We start from the raw sequence: 20,100 nt of genomic DNA on the forward strand, positions 1-20,100 counted from the left end.
TGCAATGCACTAATAAAAATATGTAGAACTTTTTCCCTCAAAACTGCACCAGTGGTTACTAATCATTGTAACCAATGAGTTATAATCAGAGTTTCCATATACGGTGCGAAATACATGACTATGTTCCAAAATTCATATCTAGCTCTTACATGAAATTCAGAACTGTGGAAGGTTCAAATTTTCAAATTTGTGATGAATTTCTAAGGGAAGCTGAAGTGATTCTTGTGGAACAATCTAAAGAACTGAAAGGGTTAAGGCATAAGCTAGTGCTCCTTGTAAACTGTTAATGTCCTGTCGTGATTGATAACTTAGGGTAAATAAAAAAGAAATAGTTGGAAGGATTAGCAGCTGACTGGGTTTATACTACAGTCCTCTGCATAAAGCTGGAGTTAGTAAGTTGTCTGGGCACTGCACAACTTCTTTTTTTCTAAGTAGCAGTCTAACCTAATGAAAGAAAATAGAAACAGGAAAGTTGGGATAATTTGATGGGATTTCATGACATGACTTAGATTGCTATTAGACTTTTATTAATTTTTCCTGTAATGGGAGAGTGAAAGAGCAAGGGTTTTTTGTATTGAAGAATTAGAACAGTAATAGTTTACTGAGGAATTTTTAATTAATAATGTAGTTCCTAAGTTTGGAGTTGTAGTGTTAAATAGTAGAAAAAAATTACACAACTGCTTTTGATATGCATTTATTAAAAAAAATGAAACTAAGGGTAGAAATCAGAGGTTTGAATTTGGTAATAATTTCATATTTGGAGAAAAATGACATCTTTCACATGGCACAAGAAAGACAATCCTGAGTCATCCAGAAACAAAGAAGTGAAATATTTATTGTTAAGACTTCTCTTTTAATTTGTTAGTTGATACTATTTTGAAATGTGGAATGTTTTCTTAATAATATCTGGCTTTAGAAGAGTTTGCTATTATTACTTTAAAGGGTTTTAATTGCTAGTAAGAATGTTTGGATTCCTTTCTATGACCTAAAGAGACCAATTAAATGTTGTCAGATAAAATCATTTTTCTTGAAATGAGTTTTCTGATTAGCCACTATCTTCCCGTTAAACAATTGTGCAAGATCATCACAGGTTAAGAATAATATTGAGGACTTAAATCTGTATTATCTCTTTTTAGACTGTATGAACTATTGAGCGCCCTTTGAAAGCTGTGACTAAAGAAGAAAAGTAATGGAGAAGATAGAGCAAAGTGAATATTGGATTGAATATGACATTTTACTGTAATTAAAATGGTAGTAAGGGGCTGATTAACCTGGAATGGATTAAAAGGGAGCCTGATGTTTTTGTTGAAACAAGGCATAAGGACACAGGAGTTACCTCCAGGGACATAACGAAGAGAAGGGTCTCTGTGTCGTGAGTAATAAACAGGGTATGGGGGTGTCTATATGCTCTCTGCACAGGTCATCTCTGATGCATTTCCTGTGTCTTTGGGCACCGGTAGAGCCCACAGAGTGTTGCCTGCACCTCCCTTGGTGCTTCTAGCACTGTCAGAAGCCTGAAAGTGGTACCATGGTATCACTGGCTTTTAGACAGCAAACAAGAAGCTGTCAGCACCAGTTCAGCACTTCGGCTATTCTCTGCGACTGTCATTCTCGGTACTGATTCCTCACTTGCAGGAACGTTGGAGATCTGTGATACCAAGTCATTTTTCTGAGTGCCTGTGTGCTAAGCTCAAAGATCCTTCTATACGCCTCTTTTAGTAAATGAAGCTCTTCATGCTTGAGAGGCAAATTAGAGCTGTCATCTCTGCGCTTACCTTCACTATCTACTGAGTTTCTGGATTCCTTATCTGCCTTTTCAGGGCAAAGCTATTCCTGCTGAACTTATGTAGCTTGGTGCCATGTCCTCTGGCTGTTTTGTCACACGAAAGGAGTAGATTTATCTCCCTCCAAAAAGTTGACCCAACCTTTTTCTTCCTTTGAGGTTTCCTTATCGTCCTGGAGGTTGTCGCTGAGCGATTTGTCTTTCTGTTTGTACGAGGATGGACAGTAGGCCAGGGTGTCAAGAATTTTAGGCTCTATTTAAAGAGAAGATGAAATGGTTGATGCCTCAGAGTGGAAGCACAGAGAAAACTCTTAGTGATACTTTGCCAGATTACCTTCCAGACCTCAAAAAGCCTGCAGCTCAGGGGCTTCAGGTCAATGCATTTTTTTTTCTTCTTCCGTTAACATATCCAGTTTATTTTTGAACTTGTAGCATCTGCAGTATCGTATGACAAAGGGTTCCAAAAACTTTGCTCATAACTTAACAAGCAGTTATTTATTTTTTTATTGAAAACAGCAACAAGCAATAGTTTCATCTTCTACATGATGCTTATGATTTTGTTGGCCTATATTGTATTCCTCCTCCATTGTCTTTTTTGCAGGCTGAATGTTCTTAGTTTATTTAGTTGTTGTTGTAGAAGTCACTGACTGTCTTTGTTGCCCTTTATGTATCTTTCTCAGTTCTGTGATATTCTTTTTAGAAATGTGATGGCCAAATAGTGTTTGTGATGTGGATTTATAAGCAAAATGACTGTCAGGGTGTAAACATGGTCACACAGAACTTTTGGAAATGAAGACAAGACAAGAAGCATCGTGCCACTGGATTTTTATTTTATTTTCTGTCTCGTGATGCGTTTAACGTAAAGTAGGAAGTCTTTCTGGATGCAGTACAAGAATAAGTTTCTATTTTGATTGAATCAAATATGCTATCTACAAAACTTTTAGGCAACAATTTTTCATACATTAACTGAATGGAGTGCTAGAAGGGAGAAATGTAATTGGTGTAATCACCTGCATAACAAACATCGTATCTTTTAATGAGTTAAGTCCTGTTTTAAGTAGTCCATACCTTTGGGCAGATAGAGGAATGTTGTGCATTTAAAATAAACAACAATGGAAAATCTCTCTCAGTACTTTGTAAATTGTTCCTTGTAAATATTTTCAACAGTTAAGAATATTTTAAAAGTTGTTTTTTTGAATTCATAATTTGTATAGATTCAGCTCTTACTCAATTTTAGCATGTTCTTGCCTGAGTTGAGGAGTCTGTAATGATCATATTTTTGTTTTTCTAATATATAAACTTTTCACAATTAAAAAATCTGTAAATCTATAATTACTGAGAGTAATTTTGTAACCCTTCTGTAATTCTTTATTACCAGATTCAAATATTTACTTCTCCCTATATTTTTTATGTGGGAATGGTGTTGGGATGATAGTCTTACTGAAGTCATTCTGTTTTTTTGTTTTTAAACATAGGCACTTTCCGCCCCCCTAGTCTTCTACACTGTCTTCAGTGCTTCAGGTTTTGATGAAAATCAGAATTAATTATCTGAGCAAGTTTTAGTCCAACTGTGTCATAGATGAAAGAGATTAAAGACAGGTGCTAGGAAGTATGGTCTTTTTAAATTAGATTTTTCCAAAGTTGGGTCTAGGTTTTGGGGGAAACAGATACAACTCATCTTTGGTTGATTTAGCCCGTCATTTGCAGTTATGTCTTATGATGTCATTTTTTAGATTAGGAGTTGTTTGTGTATTTTCTGATTGTCTACATTACTCATTTTCTTTTGAATAGTGTTGATATCCCCTTTGAATAGAGTGCCCCAGCTCAGGAAGGCAGACCTTTATCATCCTTTACTTAGATGAATTCCTTTGAGAATATAATGCTGGCGTGATTCTTATGTTGTATTTCAGTATTTCAGGACTGACTAATGAAACTATAGCAAATCATGCGGACACACAGCTAGGGAAGATAAAAGTTGTTGGAGATCATCGTGGATGGCTATATAGGCATTGTAATTTATTTAAAACATCCCTAAGCAGAAGATTTACATCAGGAAAAGTTTCAGTAATAACAAATCAAGTAGAACTAAGTGACTTAGACTTGTTTCTGTCTTTACAGAGTTTTGCTCTGTCCGTGTTTTGGATTAGTGGGAGGGTGATAATTTATTATAGAATAGTACAGGAGACTTCTATCAGAATATTAGGTGTATTCTGAATGGGCTTGCTGGGGACAGAACAACTTAAGGAAAATATATACAAAGAAAGAACAGATTTAATATAAACAAAGTTAAATAATTTGGATTTCTCTAAAATTTTTAGAAAATTGTCACAGAGGCAGTTGATGAGCAAGGTGACGAATGCAGATGCCAGCAATGAGACAAATATGAGTTGGTGGGAATGCTCAGAAAGGTTATCGTTAATGCCAGTAAATTCTTGCAGACAGAAACATCGACTGTGCACCCACAGGGCTGTGTTGGAAAACAATCCTAATCCATATATTAATTATGGAGCTGGAAAATGGAACAGCTGCTTCTTCCTAGTTTTGGAACTTGTAGATTTTACAAGGGCAGAGGGAGATTGCTGTCGTCTGCTAAGCCGTAGTGAAACTGTAGAAACTTTGGGCTCGTTGTGTAAGCAGTCAGATAAATAAAAGATTCTTTTCCGAGAGGGAGAATAGTGTTGCATCTGTAAGAACAGGAACAAAAGCCTCTTAATTAAAATAATTAAAATAGATAATTTTGAGCTTAATGAAGCAGAAAGACATGTAGAGATGATATTGCAGTATTGCTACTGCAGTGGCACTAAAAGGAAAATGGACTCCTTTAAAAAAAAAAAAAAAAAATCAAAAAACCCCCAAAGCTCTGGCTCTCTAAGGAAGAAAGGTATACTGCTTAATCTGAAGCTAGAAAAGATTGATGTTGTGGAACAAGGAGTTCTCTTTTGGAGAAATGAAGAAAAGCTATGGGGAAATACAGAGGTAACGTTAATTGCAGTTTTCAGATTTTAAACCGGATATCTTCAGGGAAAGGATGATCCCTAAATTCAGAAGCAGAAGCTTTCAAAATCATGATTAAGCCTAAGTTTTCTGTGCTGTTAGGTGAGCCAGCAGGACTTAATTTAAACCAAAGATACTTAATATTTTTATGCTGCAGTGATAAGTGCATTACATGCGCCAATATCATGCACTGAATCAAAATCACGAGAAGGTGTAAGCAGATTTAGTGACTAAAAGTTTATAATTCATTTTTTAGCAAGATGTGAGAATGAATTAATGTTTATCCTAAGAAAAAGCAGAACTTGGGAAAAACTCTTGTAAAAAAACTCTTCTAAGAATTCACAATAGTTACATGGAGGGATGTTTATGTAAATCCATCATATCTACACTTTGTTCCATAATCTAAATAACTTCTAAAGATAGTATTTTGCTGTAAGTAGAGAATGCATTGCATAGGACCTGTGCCAAGGACTTGATTTAGTCTTCAGTTTTCCTGGGCTTTCAATGCGACCCTAAGTGAACCAGCGTTGGAGAGGCAGTGAGCAAGAGGCTTTGATCACAGCTGTGGGAAGATTTGTATTGGGAGGCTCTGAAGAGGTGGAACAGAAGGCAAGAGGGCTTCCAAAACTAAGTTGCAAGCTTAGAAAAACTCAAATAAAAAAATCTCTGTGTGGTTGGGCTTGGGCATGGGGCCTAACAGTTTATTTTGACTTGCTCTTCCTGATTAAGTTTTAGGGCAAGAGAGGAGAGATGCTTTTATGAAATGAAGTAAATATGTATATCAAAAACTTGTTCAAACCTGTAGAGACAGATACTCCTCTAAACCATTCTGCTTTTTCTTTCTCTTTTTTTTCTTTTTCTTTCTTTCTTTCTTTTTTTTTTTTTTCCTTCTTCTTCTTCTTCTTGGCAAGGTTATTGGGAACTGCCCATGTTCACTCTGATTATTTCAGCCAGATCTGTTGGAGGCTGTATGGACTGTCTTTGGCTAATTATAGGTGCTTTTAACTCCTAGAAAGCAGGGCTCTCTATTTACTTTTCTTTTTTTGTTTATTTATTTATTTATCCTCGCTGTCAGCCTCTGTCCTCTTAGCATTTTCCCTTTATTTGCCTCCTTTGCAGTTTTTATTCGCGCTTTCTTGTGTCCTTCCTTCTCGATTTGTACTGTTGTACCGTTTGCGATGGGGACTGGGCAGATGGGTTGAGAGCAGCCCCCTTGCTTTCTAGGAGTTAAAAGCACCTATAATTAGCCAAAGACAGTCCATACTCCTAGAAAGCAAGAAAGTGCGGTCAGGATGCGTAGTGTATATCTGCTATGCTCAATATTGCAGACACACTTAAGGGAGCATCAGCATATCTGCTATATATGCCACAAGCTATTGCTACAGTCTTCTTTCAGTCTGATGAACCAAGAGATAGGGTTCTGCAGCCTGTATACATCTCGAATATTTCTGGTGTCTCAGCTAGTTTGTCCTGTGCTCCAATGTAACCTCAGCAGGGAATATGGAGCAAGCTTGCACGTCACCAGTGTCACACTGCTGTACAGTGGATCTCGCTGCTCAGATGTGGAAGTTTACAGTGGTTTATACCATTTGTGAGGTGCACCATTAGATTGAGAATAGAGACTGTGGGTAAAGTGTTTTTTTTTTTTTTTCTTTTTTATATTCCGTATAAATTTCTTGGAATATAGGGCTATTATAAATTCAAAATTTGGAACACAGGGCAAAATTATTATTAGTTTGGCTTTGCCTCCTCTTTTCTCATCTTACTCTCTTTCCACATTGCTGGACATCTTTCTCACCTAAGAAAAACATTCTTTGCCTTCTAGTAGTGAATAGCTTCCGTATCTATAATGTTCAGCATTGCAGATGTGAGTTGGACCTGATGACCAAAGGCTTGTTCCAGACTCCAATGTTCATGTTTTTAGAAAACTGACAGTTTTCTTTAGCAAACACTGCTTTTGTTCACGTAGAGTTAAAATATTTTTATTATTACGTTTAAGTTGCAGCATATAAATGAGACAGACTGTCGCTTATAAGCTGTTTTTTGAAGCTTGGAATGGACATTTTTGTAAATCGCAAGGAAAGCGGATATACTCTGTAGGAAAACAAATATAGTGTAATAGACGAAGGTAATTTTGCATGCAGAATATCTTGATCCTGCACAAGAAGGCTCTAAACAACGAAAGGTTGGTGAGAAGAGCACTTGCATGCTTAGATACTTGGAACTGCTGCGTTAATGCAGAATTCTACCGACGGAATTAGATTTTGGTCCCGATGCAGGAATGCAACTAATGAGTTGACGATTAAAGTGTACGGTTATTTCCCTTATAGATGATACTTTGAGGGCAGGCTGCCTAAACAAATGTTCACATTGAACAACAGTTATTGGACTGGATAGGGAAGAGGCATCTCTGTACTGTTGCATTTCATAGAAAGATGTGTTTTGGTAGACTTTCTGGGAAGATAAAGTACAGTTAGACAATAAGATTTCCTTAAATACAGCATTAGTTTCAGCATTAGGGCTACAATCATCTGTGCAAAACCTTTCATCAGAAACAGGCTGTCTAAAATACAGAATTATTACATAATTCCTTATTTGACAGTATCAGATTTCAAGTTCAGGCTTGAAAAATCACCCTCTGCCAATAGATAACATACGTGAACAACAGAGAATAAGTTTCAATGAGACTTTTCAGAATACTGGGGAAAAAAAAATCTTCAGTAACCATTCGGAAAAAGAATGTGCATACTTGAATTCAAAGAGACTTATCCCAAAGAGTAATCAGTACATAGTTCTAAGTTACAAAGGCTGGATCTAAAATGGGAAACTTAACTTTGTGTTTTGAAGATAGGATTGTTGTTATTGAGTGTTTTAAAAAAAATGACAATCATCCTTTGAATGCTGGAAACTCCAGAGATGAACAAAAGATTTAAACTACCTAGGATAAATAATAGATATTCTTTTAGCCTAGAATGTAATGGGAAAGGAGGTCTTTCTCCCTTTTGGCTATTTTTGTTTCCTTCTCTCTATCAAAATACAGTTTTATGTGAAAAATGTTATGTGATGCTGTTATCCTCTGTCAGCAGATCACATAGGTTATCTTCCTTACAGGTATCGCCCAGCCACAGGCCAGGTATAAGCTATGGAGCAATCTGTCTTCAGCGAAGTGCTTGAGGCAGATAGTTTGGGGGATGTTTTGGTCAAAGCAGTAATAAGACATGCTTAGCATCCTGTTCATGTGTTTGGGAAGGTAACTCCTTTTCACTCTTTTGTCATTTAAAATTGCTATTGTGACAGCACCTAGAGAAGTGCTGAGGAAAATGTACCAGATTAGGCTTTTTTTATTCTTGTTTACTTTTGTGGGCCAGATCTTGCAGCAAATTAAAAACTTCTTTATAAGCTCAAAATGAGGTTTTTTTCTTGTATGAATTTTTTAATCATTGAAAGCTTTTCTTTTTTTTTTTCCTCTCTCTTTCATAATGAATTTTGAAGGCTTTCTTTCTATTTCTTTGGTTGAAACTGAGGTATTCAGATTATAACATGAATGATCAATTGTCTCATCTTCTTTGTCATCAGTATGATTGTCAGCTCACTGAAATTATTTGCTTTTGTAGGCTTTGGGCTTTGCTTAATATCTTGCGTAAGGAAGTATGTGTCTGCATACCCATCTTAGTCAGTGAGGAAAAGCACGCTTATTTAAAAATTCAGATACTATATTTTACATGCTTAAAAGATACTATAACTCATAAAAGTGTTGACTAGCATCATTGTCTACCTAAAACTTACTTGAACATGGAGGTCAACAGCAGTAGCAACCATCTTTCTGTTAAAAAAAAAAAAAAAAAAAAAGTTGTAGGTTCTGAAAGAGAATTAAAAGTTGTCTGTTGGAAACTCCAGTGTAACTGCTGTGTTTACCACGTTTACAGCAACTGGAAATTGCCTCATACTTTTCTCTAATCACACGTACTAGCACTGTATAGCATAAAGGCTGACAAATTTTTACATAAGAGTGGAAAGCAAATAGTAGTAGTTTCAGAATATACTGAATATTACTACATAATTCTACTATTAAATATTTACGAAGAAGAGGAGATGGAGGGTTATTTTATGTGTTTTCTAAGAACATTGATTACAGAGTTCAGATATAGTCGTCTTTTTTAGCAAGTATGTAATGTTGTCTGCTAGTAATACAGTGAAGTCCTTTGCACAGGTTTACTAACTGTTTACAGGTTAACTGATCAAATGACAGTAATTAGTCAAAGACGTTTTCCTGAATCAAACAACGCGACTTATTTTGTGCATACTAGATAACATTCCTAAGTACTATATAAATACCTTTGAATTAAGCTTTTATAAAGCGAACTGTTGTCCAAGGAGTAATGGCTGAACATGTTTTGATTTTTGTTCACTTAAACTGATTTCAGTAATGTTAAAAAAAAATATCAGCTAGACATAGACACTAAGTTATCTGAAAAAAAAATTTAAATATTTGGGATATTATGTATAGAGGACTTGATTTAGATCTCTTATGCATTCTTATGTATTCTAGGTATATGTCACTTTTCGTATTTTTAGTTTATAATTAAAATACAGGATATTTAGATGAATTATTTTAAATGAACACTAGTTTTTTTTTTTTTTTTTTTTTTTTTTTTTTTTTTTTAATATATGGGCAAGTTACTTCATTGCATGTCATCAAATACTTACTTGTATCACTTTGAATTCAAAATTCAGAACCACAGAATAGTTGAGGTTGGAAGTGACCTCTGTTGCTTGTCCAGTCCTACCTGTCTGCTCAAGCAGGGTCACTTAGAGCACGTTACTCTCTTCTGCATCTGTTGGGTTTTGGATACCTCCAAGGATGGAGACACCTGCACATTAAAAAGTGTTTTCTAATGTTCAAATGGAACTTACGGTGTTTCAGTTTTTGCTCAGGGCCAGACTCTTCTCAAAGGCAATGTCGTCTTTGCTCTTTCCCTTCAGATATTTATACACTTTGAAATTCCCCTGAGTTTTTTCTTCTCCTGGCTGAACAGTCCCAGCTCTTTCAGCCTCTCCTTGTATTACCCTTGTGGCCCCTCACTGGACTTGTTCCAGTATGTCTGTATCTTTCTTGTACTGGGGAGCCCAGAATGGGACCAAACACTCCAGATGCATCCTCACCAGTGCTGAGCAGAGGGGAAGGATCACCTACCTCGACCTGCTGGCAAGACTCTGCCTAATACAGCCCAAGATGCTTGGCATTCTTTGCCATGAGGGCACATTGCTGGCTCACGGTTGACTTGTGCTTCAGGATCTCCAGGTTCCTTCTCTGTAAAGCTGCTTTCCAGCAGGACAGCCTCCAACCTGTGCAGGGGGTTACTGGTGCATAGGGTTATTCCTCCGCAGGTGCAGGACTTTGCACTTCCCCTTGCTGAACTCTGTGTGGTTCCTGCCTGCCCATCTCTCCAGTCTATTGAGGTTTCTCAGAATGGCAGCACAACCACGTGGTGTATCAGCTGTGTCTCCCAGTTCTATATCATCAGCAAATTTGCTGAGAATGGAGGAGGGGTGAAATCCCATTGTCCAAGTCATTAATGAAGATGTTGAATAGTGCTGGACCCAGTATTGACCCCTGTGGGACACCACCAATGACTCGTCTCCAGCTGGACTTTTTGCTGCTGATCACAACCCTCTGAGTCTAACAGTTCAACCATACTTCTTGAAAATTTGAAATTACAAATAAATTTGCAACTTTGTCATCTTTATTTTAAGGCTTACTGAAGCTTTTATATCTAGGACAGCCTTCAAAATCTTTATTTTCAAATGAGTACTGCCATTCCTGGTCCAAAATCAAGAAAGCATATACATATATATATGTGTGTGTGTGTGTGTATATATATATGAATTTTCTGAATATAATTGTTTAAAGAGTCTCTAGAACTGTCAGGGAACTTGGGAGTTCTTGGGAGTACAGGAAAACTAGCAATATTGTGAAGAAGCATTTTATAGGTAAATAGAAATGACATATATGCTATTCTCCAAATATGTAAAATCATCTTATATGCGCTGTTTGGATATTGCATTAGTAATATTTCTTGGTTTTGTGTCACTTTGTTCTAGGGAGTATGACTTCTGCAACTTCACCTATCATTTTGAAATGGGACCCCAAAAGTCTGGAAATCAGGACTCTCACAGTAGAGAGGCTACTGGAACCACTTGTTACGCAGGCAAGTGTTTTTGATTTATTTTGCCTCATTCTTTAGCATGATATTATACTTACTCATATGTAATTGATAATATTTTATAGTAAAAAATAAATAATTTGTGTTCCTTCCTAGTAGAAAGTTCTATTCAAATTTGTTTAAAAATTCTTCTTCTAAATAATTTATCATGTCAAAGTATGAGGAAGCAGTTATGCTCATCTTTCAAAGGAGATCAGAAATTTATGAAGCAGTCAATTTAAGCTAGGGACCTGACTGAGGATATGCTCTTACAGTACAACAGAAGACAAGTTCACATTAAAAACAAACAAGCAATCAAAAAAAACAATGAAATGAAAGAAACTATTGAAACCTATTTCATTTTGCTCTGTAGTGGATTAGGAGTATATGTCCAGCCATTTATCTTCCAAGTAAGTAAAAGTAACTTTGCTAGTAGAAGCTAAAACATTTTGTCATATCATTTCTAAATGGTCTGAAAAGGGCAAGGTGAAAATGATACTAGGTAATGTGTAATGTATACAATAGCGATATCCAGCACTTTATTTGCAGAAGAGATCTTTGTGTATGTAGGCATATCAAGTTTACTGTGTCTGTACATATTTAAATATGCTGTGAATGCAGCGGCAGGCTAAGGAGCTAAGCAGTCCAGAGAGACACAGCAGTAGCCAGCAAGCTTCTGTACCCATCAGGGCAATCTATGAGCCTGTGGCCTGTTTCCTTTTCATTCCTGAGTAGCTATTAATAATAAGCAGTTGGTTATACAATTTTATCCTGGTAAGCTTCAAAATGGACAATCCTATTATTTAAAATACACAAGTCATTTTTCTCCTAGGAATGCTAATTATATTAAAAATGAATGCCAGCTAACCCCATCTGTCCAGTAACCTGTTATTAATAGTTTTCTTATAGACATAGTGGACCTTAAGATTGGTCTACTAGATAAAAACATAGGCCTTTTTTTTGAGCGAGACCAGACTTAATGATGTTTTTGTTGACAGAATAAAACTAATGTTAAGCATAAATCCCTACTTTTCTAATGCTCTAAAAATAATGTCTGTGTATGTTTCATGTACTCCTTAAAGTGAGTCACAGTAGAAAGAAGTTATACCTTCTATATACCTCTGTCTTTGAGAAAAATTACTTTGCATCATTTTTCTTCAAGTTATTCTGGAAATACAAATCTAACACTGTACACAGCTTTTCAGATGCAAAGGCAATTGAAGAGATACAAGTTCCATTTCACATAGCTGTTGATAATATGGTAATTAACTTTCATTACAAACCTTGACAATTTTGTTGTCATTCTGGAAGACAGACTGTAAAATCTGGAAGTCTGTATGATATTAACTGAAAAATAGGTTGTATGTTCTCTCTTTTTTTGGGTTCTGCTGCTGGAGTAGGAAATGAAGCTGTTGTTGGCCTCATAATTTGTTGTGAAAAGAGCAGAAGATCGAGTCCTTTGTGAGTGTATCTTCTGTTTTCCTTTCACTTTGCTTTTTAGCCAAAAAGCAGAAATACCATTGTAGTTTCATAGTTTCTGAAGTTCTGCGGGTGCACTGTGGTTTAGCTAGATTTAAGTTTGATAGTATTCTTCTACAAATGCAAGTAAAGTTGAACTACGAGGCATGGATTTCTTCAGTTTTGGACACTAAGGTGCCCAAGATCCTGAAATGCCTGTCTTGATGAGGAGCAATCCATTAACATTTTAGCAGTTTTTCAAGAAGGCTAGAGGAGATAACATGCAGTCTAGAGTTGGAAGAGAAATGTTGAGCTAATGTATTATTCAAAGTTTATGATTAACTCCAAACTGACTTCTTCATTTCATAGATTCATAGGTAATATTCATATATATATAAAGGACTTTTGGAACATAAAATTTCTCATGCTAGAGAAATAAGTTTTACCTGATTTTCCTCTATGTTGAATCAGATAAACTATGTTTGACTAACACATGTTCTTGTGAGATATACAAACATAATCGTGAAAGCCTCAATGATATAAGACTGTGCTACTCTCAGATTGTGTTTATTTAATGAACTTTTAGCTTAAATTATTCAGCAGCTCTTTTTGTTTTTCTCAGATAGGCTAACAATCATCCCATCCTGAGGGCTTTTTTTCCTCTTAAAATTGCTTATACAACCTGATCAAGTGAAAAACCTAATTTACCTCTGATCTTGGACAGCACTTTGCCTGAAGTGGCAATCTCCAAAAGATACCTTGAACGTGTAACGTGTTCCATGTTCACAGATTTGGACATTAAAAAAAAAAAAAAAAAGTCAAACTACTCCACTTTCCAAAGAAAGCATCTAATTTGGAAGTTTCTCTAGGCAAATAAATACATAAGTAAAATATTTAATCCCTATTCAGTTAGAACTCTGAAATCAACTGAAGGTTTATAAGAGTTGTTTAGTGTAGACATCTTAGAGATGTGAAGTTCTCTGATATTTCATTAGAAATAGATCACTGGGTAGAGAAGAGAGACTAGTGGCCACAGACTGCAACAGAACTGACCTGGACAAGTTCCTGAGCAGCCTGATTGAATTTGGAAGGTCGCGCTACTTTGATCAGGAAGCTGGAGCAGATGATCTCCCCGTCCCTTACAACCCATATTTGGCTGATTCTATGAATTTTAGCCCACCAAAACTAATCTAGATTTTATTTTGGCATTCACTCTTGAATATTTAGACTGTCTTCTTTTTGTCCAAGCTGCCTAGGGTTTGGGGGAATACTTGAAAAAAAGTCTTTAGCCTTCAAAAATGTCAGTCAACCCTTTTTCTGATTTAGGCTCTGTACTTAGTGTGTGTATACAGGCACATAAACAAGTGGCAGATTTTTGACCTGGTGAGCATCTTCTGAGTTCTACTGAAATTCTGAAGCGTAATGCAGAAATGTGGTGTGGATTTGAAAAAGAACAACCGAGTGAGTCAGGAGAGTGGTGCATTAAACTGAATTTTAGACAAGCTCATTAGTGTTCCAAATGAGAAAATGTGGATAACCTATGAATTGATTTAGAAAAAAAAATTATAAGACAGGAAGGTTGTGAGAGCTGGAGGCAAAAAAAAAAAAAAAAAAAAAAAAAAAAGGAAAAAGAAATCCATTAACTGATCATGAGAATGCATTAGAAATGACAGAATTGCATTTATTCTAGGAAGCCTTAAACTAGCAAACTAATTAAAACTTTCTCTAGCTGTCAGAGATCTAAGAGAACTGGAACTTGCTGAAGCACCCATTTTTCCCTTGTTGTCATATTTAAAGAGCAACAGATATGCCCTGCCTCATGTCTGTTTCACATTACTGTTACTGAGATTTTATTAGAAATGTGTGATTGAGAAATTTATTAAAATTTCTCCTCAAGTGTATTGAATTTATCTAATGTTTGCAATGTGTTTCTGTTCTCTGGCTTCAATATCACAGTCGACTAAAGCATAATGTAATTATTATTGCATGTTAATTTTGTTTTGTGGGAGTTTGGTTACAATTAACTTTTTCTTTTTTTTTCTTTTCTTTTTTTTTTTTACTGTATATCTTAGCATTTTTAATTCCATGAATTTTTTATATGGAGATGTCTAACTAAAAGTATTTTATCAAGGAACAGTGCCTCTTCTTTTCATCTTTGTACATAGTAACCAAAATGAATGACAACTTTGTCAGATTATAGATGGTTCCCATAGCTGCTTTGTGGATTTTGATTAAATAAATAAATAAATTACTTTTTTTTAGGAAAGGCTTAAATGCATTTTGCTGACATTTTATATGTAGCTTACCCTTTGTGCAGGTTACCTATAATATGCAGGGAGTGTTTTTTGATTTCTGATGGTTCTGGATAGTAATTAATTACAAATACCAACTTTTAATGCAGCTTATTGCCTGACTGGAAATCTATATTAAAGACAAGACCCACTAAGACTTTTTTGGAAAAATACCAAAAATACTCATGTACAATCAAATAAATAAAAGGATCAAAGAGTCTATATAGTTTTAAAGATAAGATATGAATTGTTCTTTGGAACAAATGTCTGTTTTCTTATGTCAAACTGCAGTTCTTTTCGGTACCTTTTCCTGGATATTTTAAATAATATTATGAAAGTTCTACAGATGTACCTGTTTTTTTTCAGAGCCATGCAGCAACAAATTTTTGGAAACTGTATTTCCTAACTGAGACTGTTTTTACTTTCTTTATCTTTTAATTTCCTTCTGGCAAAAATTTTTATAGAACACTCATGGAAATTTAGCCACTGAACAGAATGTTATTAAACATGTTATTAAAATGGTCTTCAGTTGTGTGTTTGCTATTTTTAAACAATTTTTAATATGGCAAAGAGCCTTTTCAGGTGCATTTAGAAGTTATAGCATTATTTTTCCTTTGTGAGAATAGTGCCGCAGCATTTAAAAACTGTGTAACAGAAAGTAGAGAACTGTTTTGTATTATACTTTTAACCACATACTTAAAAGAAAAAAAAAACAGTGAAATATATTTTACCCATTATTTAATTAAATTTTTCGTAAGATAAAGTGACACGTTATTGGCTTTCTAGTTCTGCAGGGACACCTCTGTATGGCAGTTCGTGTGGTTTTGTTATCAGAAATCAAGAGGTTTAATATAATAGCTTAGAATGAAACAATGATACGTCGCATGGCAAATGAAGGCTACTAATTAATCACAGTCTTTGTAATTTTTTTCTATGCAGTAATACTTAGTAAAATTGAGTAATCTTTCTCTATAAAATAAACAGGTCATCAGTTATAATTCTAATTTGCTTTAATTAGTGCAGCATATGCACGAACGCATAACAGTCACGACTGGCTTGGTACTTTGCAGTTTCTCCTCCTTTCAGTTTCGTGTTGCCTTTTAGGAGCTTGTAATCAGCTTCCATGAGGGAACCTCACTTTTCGATTTAAGGGATTGGTGCCTAATCCGATTCATTGTGTACGGCATTTTGAAAATGGACATATTTCTGTATTGCCATGAGAAAAAAAAAAAATTATTCCCAGCCGTCCCAGTTATTCAGATATTATTGTAGTTAGTGAGCCTGGATTTTATTATATCTGGATCCTAAATTTGGTAAATCTCAGCAGGAAATATATCCGCATCTGAACCACACCTATGTGCGTGCACACACGCAAACACGTGCAGGATTTCCTCTAGAGGTTCATGAATGTGTATGCGTGTTTAAAACAAAGTTGAGAAAATAATAGGCGTGATGCATGCAGACTGGGTTAGTAATTGCACAGAATTTTTGTGCAATTTCTCTGAGAGCTGAATTTGGTTAAAGCAGTGTGTGGGGAAAAAGTCTTTTGCAAGGTAGACCTGAGGGAAAATCAATTATAGAGGTTCATTCTTTTTGACCATTTGAACTCCATTCAAATAATAATTTGGACCTTATAATACTCTTTTAATTGAACAGAACTATTTCCAAATTATAAAATAATGTTCTGTCTAAGATCTGATTCTGTTACTGTTCACAGATCTATGACATTTCTGGGAACGCGGGAGATTAGATTGCACATTGGTCGTGCCAGGCACGGACTAATTAGTTGAAGGCTGTTACTGTCAGGGAGTCAAAGCTAGAGCTCGTCAGCAAAAGATTTTTGATTTTTTTTTTTCTTTTCTAGCTGAAACTGAAATTTGAATATTATTTTTAAAGTTTTTTTTTTTCATTGAGCGGGAACAAAATTCACCTTACTTGCCTCAACGTTATTCTTGTTATCATTTGAAATAATATCTGAACAAAAAAAATAGTGGCTGCCTGTTTAGCTCAGGATGTTTTTGCATCCATTGGAGTCTGCCAAGAGCTGCCTGCTGCGGTCTGGCCATCCGCGTTACTGCTGTGCTCCCGATTTAGCCGCGTTCCTCGCGCTCGCTACAGTGCGACGTGATGGCTACTTCTGCTCTGCTGCGCATGCCGATAGAGAGGGATGGGGAGACATTTTATGCTATTTTTCTAACACAGCTGGAAATGCAAGTCTTGCCTGGACTCCAGTAGGTTTGTAGGAAATGGTGACTGAAAAAGCTTATGGCTAAAATGGACCTATTCTACCACGTTACTCTTTGTGTTCTTAAATGCTGGATTTTTCCATTCAGTCAGCCAGGTTTTGATCTGGTTCAAGGTTACCAAATTTTAAGTGGTACAAACTGGTTTTGGCTTCATCCGTTGTGGACAAAGCTGGTTTTATCGCAATTTAACTGAAAAAAAGCATTTTCTGCTTTGACCTTCAGAGAGATGGTGACGTTACGGAACAGGTTTGCTGCATCCCAATGTGGCATGACTATATCCGAGGGCAGCAAGTAAGTTTTGAGGAGGAATTTGCTTTCTGTCTTTGCTAACCAGCTCCACTGAGCAAGCAGGGAGATGTCTTTTCTTTGAGAAGAGCATGAGGTTTAACTGCAAGAGACAGAGAACTGATGAAAAGCAGCACACCCTGTCACAGATGAGTAAAGAACAGAACTGTAGTGTCCTGGCTGGAAAGAAGCACAAAACGTAAGCAAAAAAGAAAAGACTGCCTGAATATCAAGCCCTAGCAATAGCAAACTTTGAGGTGTTTTGCAAGTGTTTCCAGTTGTTGCTCCATCATAACAACAAAAGAATGGCAGTGGTTGGATTCTGGGGGGATATTGGATGAATCTTCCCCATAACGGTCAGGCATTTCTCAGGAACCAATGCAAATAATTGCATAGCTAAAAACTAGGAACATCTGTGATGTTGCCTTCATCCTCACTCCTGAAAGATTACGGCCTGGAGTTTTGAAACTTGAAACGGTTTCTGAGTAGTTGTATATTGGTTGGAAATTCCAAATACAGGGAATATCCAAAGGTTTCTAGGGAGAACTGGCTTTGATTGTTTCTTTGGTTCATTTGTTTTCTCAGTTTGTCTGGAAAGCAGTTATACATTTTTTTTTTCCTCTCCAAATACCTTGTGAGCTAAATGTCACATCAAAAATTTATAATTTTCTAAAAATGTATGGCTACAATTTTATTGGTGAATAATAACTTTATGTCAAAAATACTAATTAAAGCCCAATAGGCATATCAGCTTATTTTTATAAAGATGATTACATAGTTAATATCCATTTTCATTATTTAATGAACGGTAGGCCTTGCTAGAAAAGTAGTAATGAGTGTAATGGATTTTCACTTTGGTTAATAAAGAAAAACCTGTTAGATAATAAACTTATTAAAAGTATTTGACATAAGTTTTTTCAGTGATTAAAATAGAATACATCAAAATTATATTAGCAGATATAACTGCTAATAACTAGTACAACTATAATTTAAAATTTTAAGTTTGTGACAGTTTTATAATGTACTTCTGAGTCTGAGTTCTTAGCAGGAGACTAACTTGGAAAGATGTTTTTCACATCACCAGATGCAAATCAGATGTATTAAAAATAAATAATGTCAGTCACTTATGCTGTATAAGTGTATATTTTTTTAAGCAGCAATTTCAAAATAGCTGTTAGGTACCCAACTGAATATGAACTCCTGGTAGCAGAATATAATGTGATCCTTAAATGGATCAGATGGTAGCTATTAAGTGAATTTAGTGAGACAGTACTATTGTTATAACACAGCGTTAACGAGATTGCTGTTGGAATGCTTCCCCACTCTCAAAAATGATGTTGAAATATTGGAAGGAGATCAGAGAAGAAATACAAAAATGATTCGAGTTTTGTACTTTAATGGCAGGCGAAAGACTGGATGTATTTTTTTAATGTATCGGTAATGAGAAATTGTCTTAACTTACAGTATGCTTTTAAGACCATTTCTGGTAGTACCTACGAAGTAAATAATTTTTTAGAATTCATGTAAACCAAATTTAAATACAGAGGTTCACACCCTGAAATTAAAACATCTGAACATGAAAATGATGTAGAGTAAGAATTTTGGAGTAAATAGTTATGTGAGTAGGCTGTATTAAGTCAAGAGGTGTTATGAGCTCAATCTGTATGAAGAAACTGTTCTTGTAGTGAAGGATTTATTCATATTACGAAATCCTATAACTGGAAACTGAAGCTATAAATAAATGGAGGCTTCTAACAACATAACTGCTGGAATAGTTCTTCTAGAATTGTGGGCAGCTCAGTACTACCAAAATTCTTTAATTAAGAATAACTTAAGTTAGCTAGGTTAATTAATTTAATATTTTTCTAAAGGACATGCTTTAGGTCTATCAGAAGTTATAAGTCATTCGGGAAAGAATTGCAGGAAGAGCAAAAACATATGCAATAATGTGCCCTCTCCTTTATGAATCAAGGAGAAAGCAGAGGAGCAGGATTATTTCTTCTGTAGATCAGACTTACCAGAAAAAAGAATCACATGCTATATGATTAAATATGTATATTTCTGATGACTTCCGTAGTCTCTGGACGAGATATGGATATTAAATTTTGTAATCCATCTTGGTTTTGTGCCCAAGTATGATGTAAAAATTCTGTTCTCTTTTACATTGATTTAATTTGGTGCATCTCACCATTGATCATAAATGCTAGGCTGCAAAATAAGCCTGCTTACAAAAAGATTACACTAATAACAAGATTTGCTTTGAAGTGTTAATTAACATAATTATTGTAGATCTATGTTCTGCTGAATAGCAATGATTATTATTATTAATATTATTATTTTTTTACTTCCCTTCTATACATACAGCTGGAGATTGACTAACTGAAACTCAAAGAATTCAGAGCATAGATACACGGATCATTTAGTTAATCTATTTCTTTCTTATACTAATTTATTTGGAATATTGATTCCATTTATTAAGTGTGCACACTTTTACCGTATTTTCTGAATTCAAATACATTTTCTTAGCTGTCTTTGAATTTTTAATAAAATGCAGTAGTATTGAACTAGCAAAATCAGACATTTTTTGTTTGGTTATTTTTAACAGAACATTACTTTTCAGCCTGAGAAATTTAGAAGTGAATTGCAGTTGAGTTAAATTAATGCCTTTGCCTTAATCACATGGTCAAAAGTAACATACTGTGTTTCTATTTGCTAAATTAACATTTAGTGTCTTTTTCACACAACCTTATAAGCAGTCATTGTTCTTGAACTGTGTGTCTGAGTGGCAAATGCTTATACTGTGAAGAAATGTCCTCTTCTAGTTGTAGGCAACTGTCTTT

The 20,100-nt window shown here is 35.3% G+C and overlaps 1 protein-coding gene across 2 annotated transcripts in view; it reads left to right on the forward strand.

Annotated features, from left to right (window-relative positions):
* Positions 1–20,100, forward strand: part of CTNNA2 (catenin alpha 2) — a 431,832-nt gene that overhangs the window by 41,100 nt on the left and 370,632 nt on the right. For both annotated transcript variants that reach the window (XM_062575101.1, XM_062575102.1), the window contains one exon: positions 10,880–10,986. In XM_062575101.1, the coding sequence (XP_062431085.1) occupies positions 10,885–10,986 (102 nt within the window). In that variant the 5' untranslated portion in view covers positions 10,880–10,884. Of the gene's footprint in view, positions 1–10,879; positions 10,987–20,100 lie in introns of those variants that run through there.

The sequence above is a fragment of the Rhea pennata genome, chromosome 4, assembly GCF_028389875.1.
Source record: "Rhea pennata isolate bPtePen1 chromosome 4, bPtePen1.pri, whole genome shotgun sequence".
In the NCBI taxonomy this organism is placed as follows: Eukaryota; Metazoa; Chordata; class Aves; order Rheiformes; family Rheidae; genus Rhea; species Rhea pennata.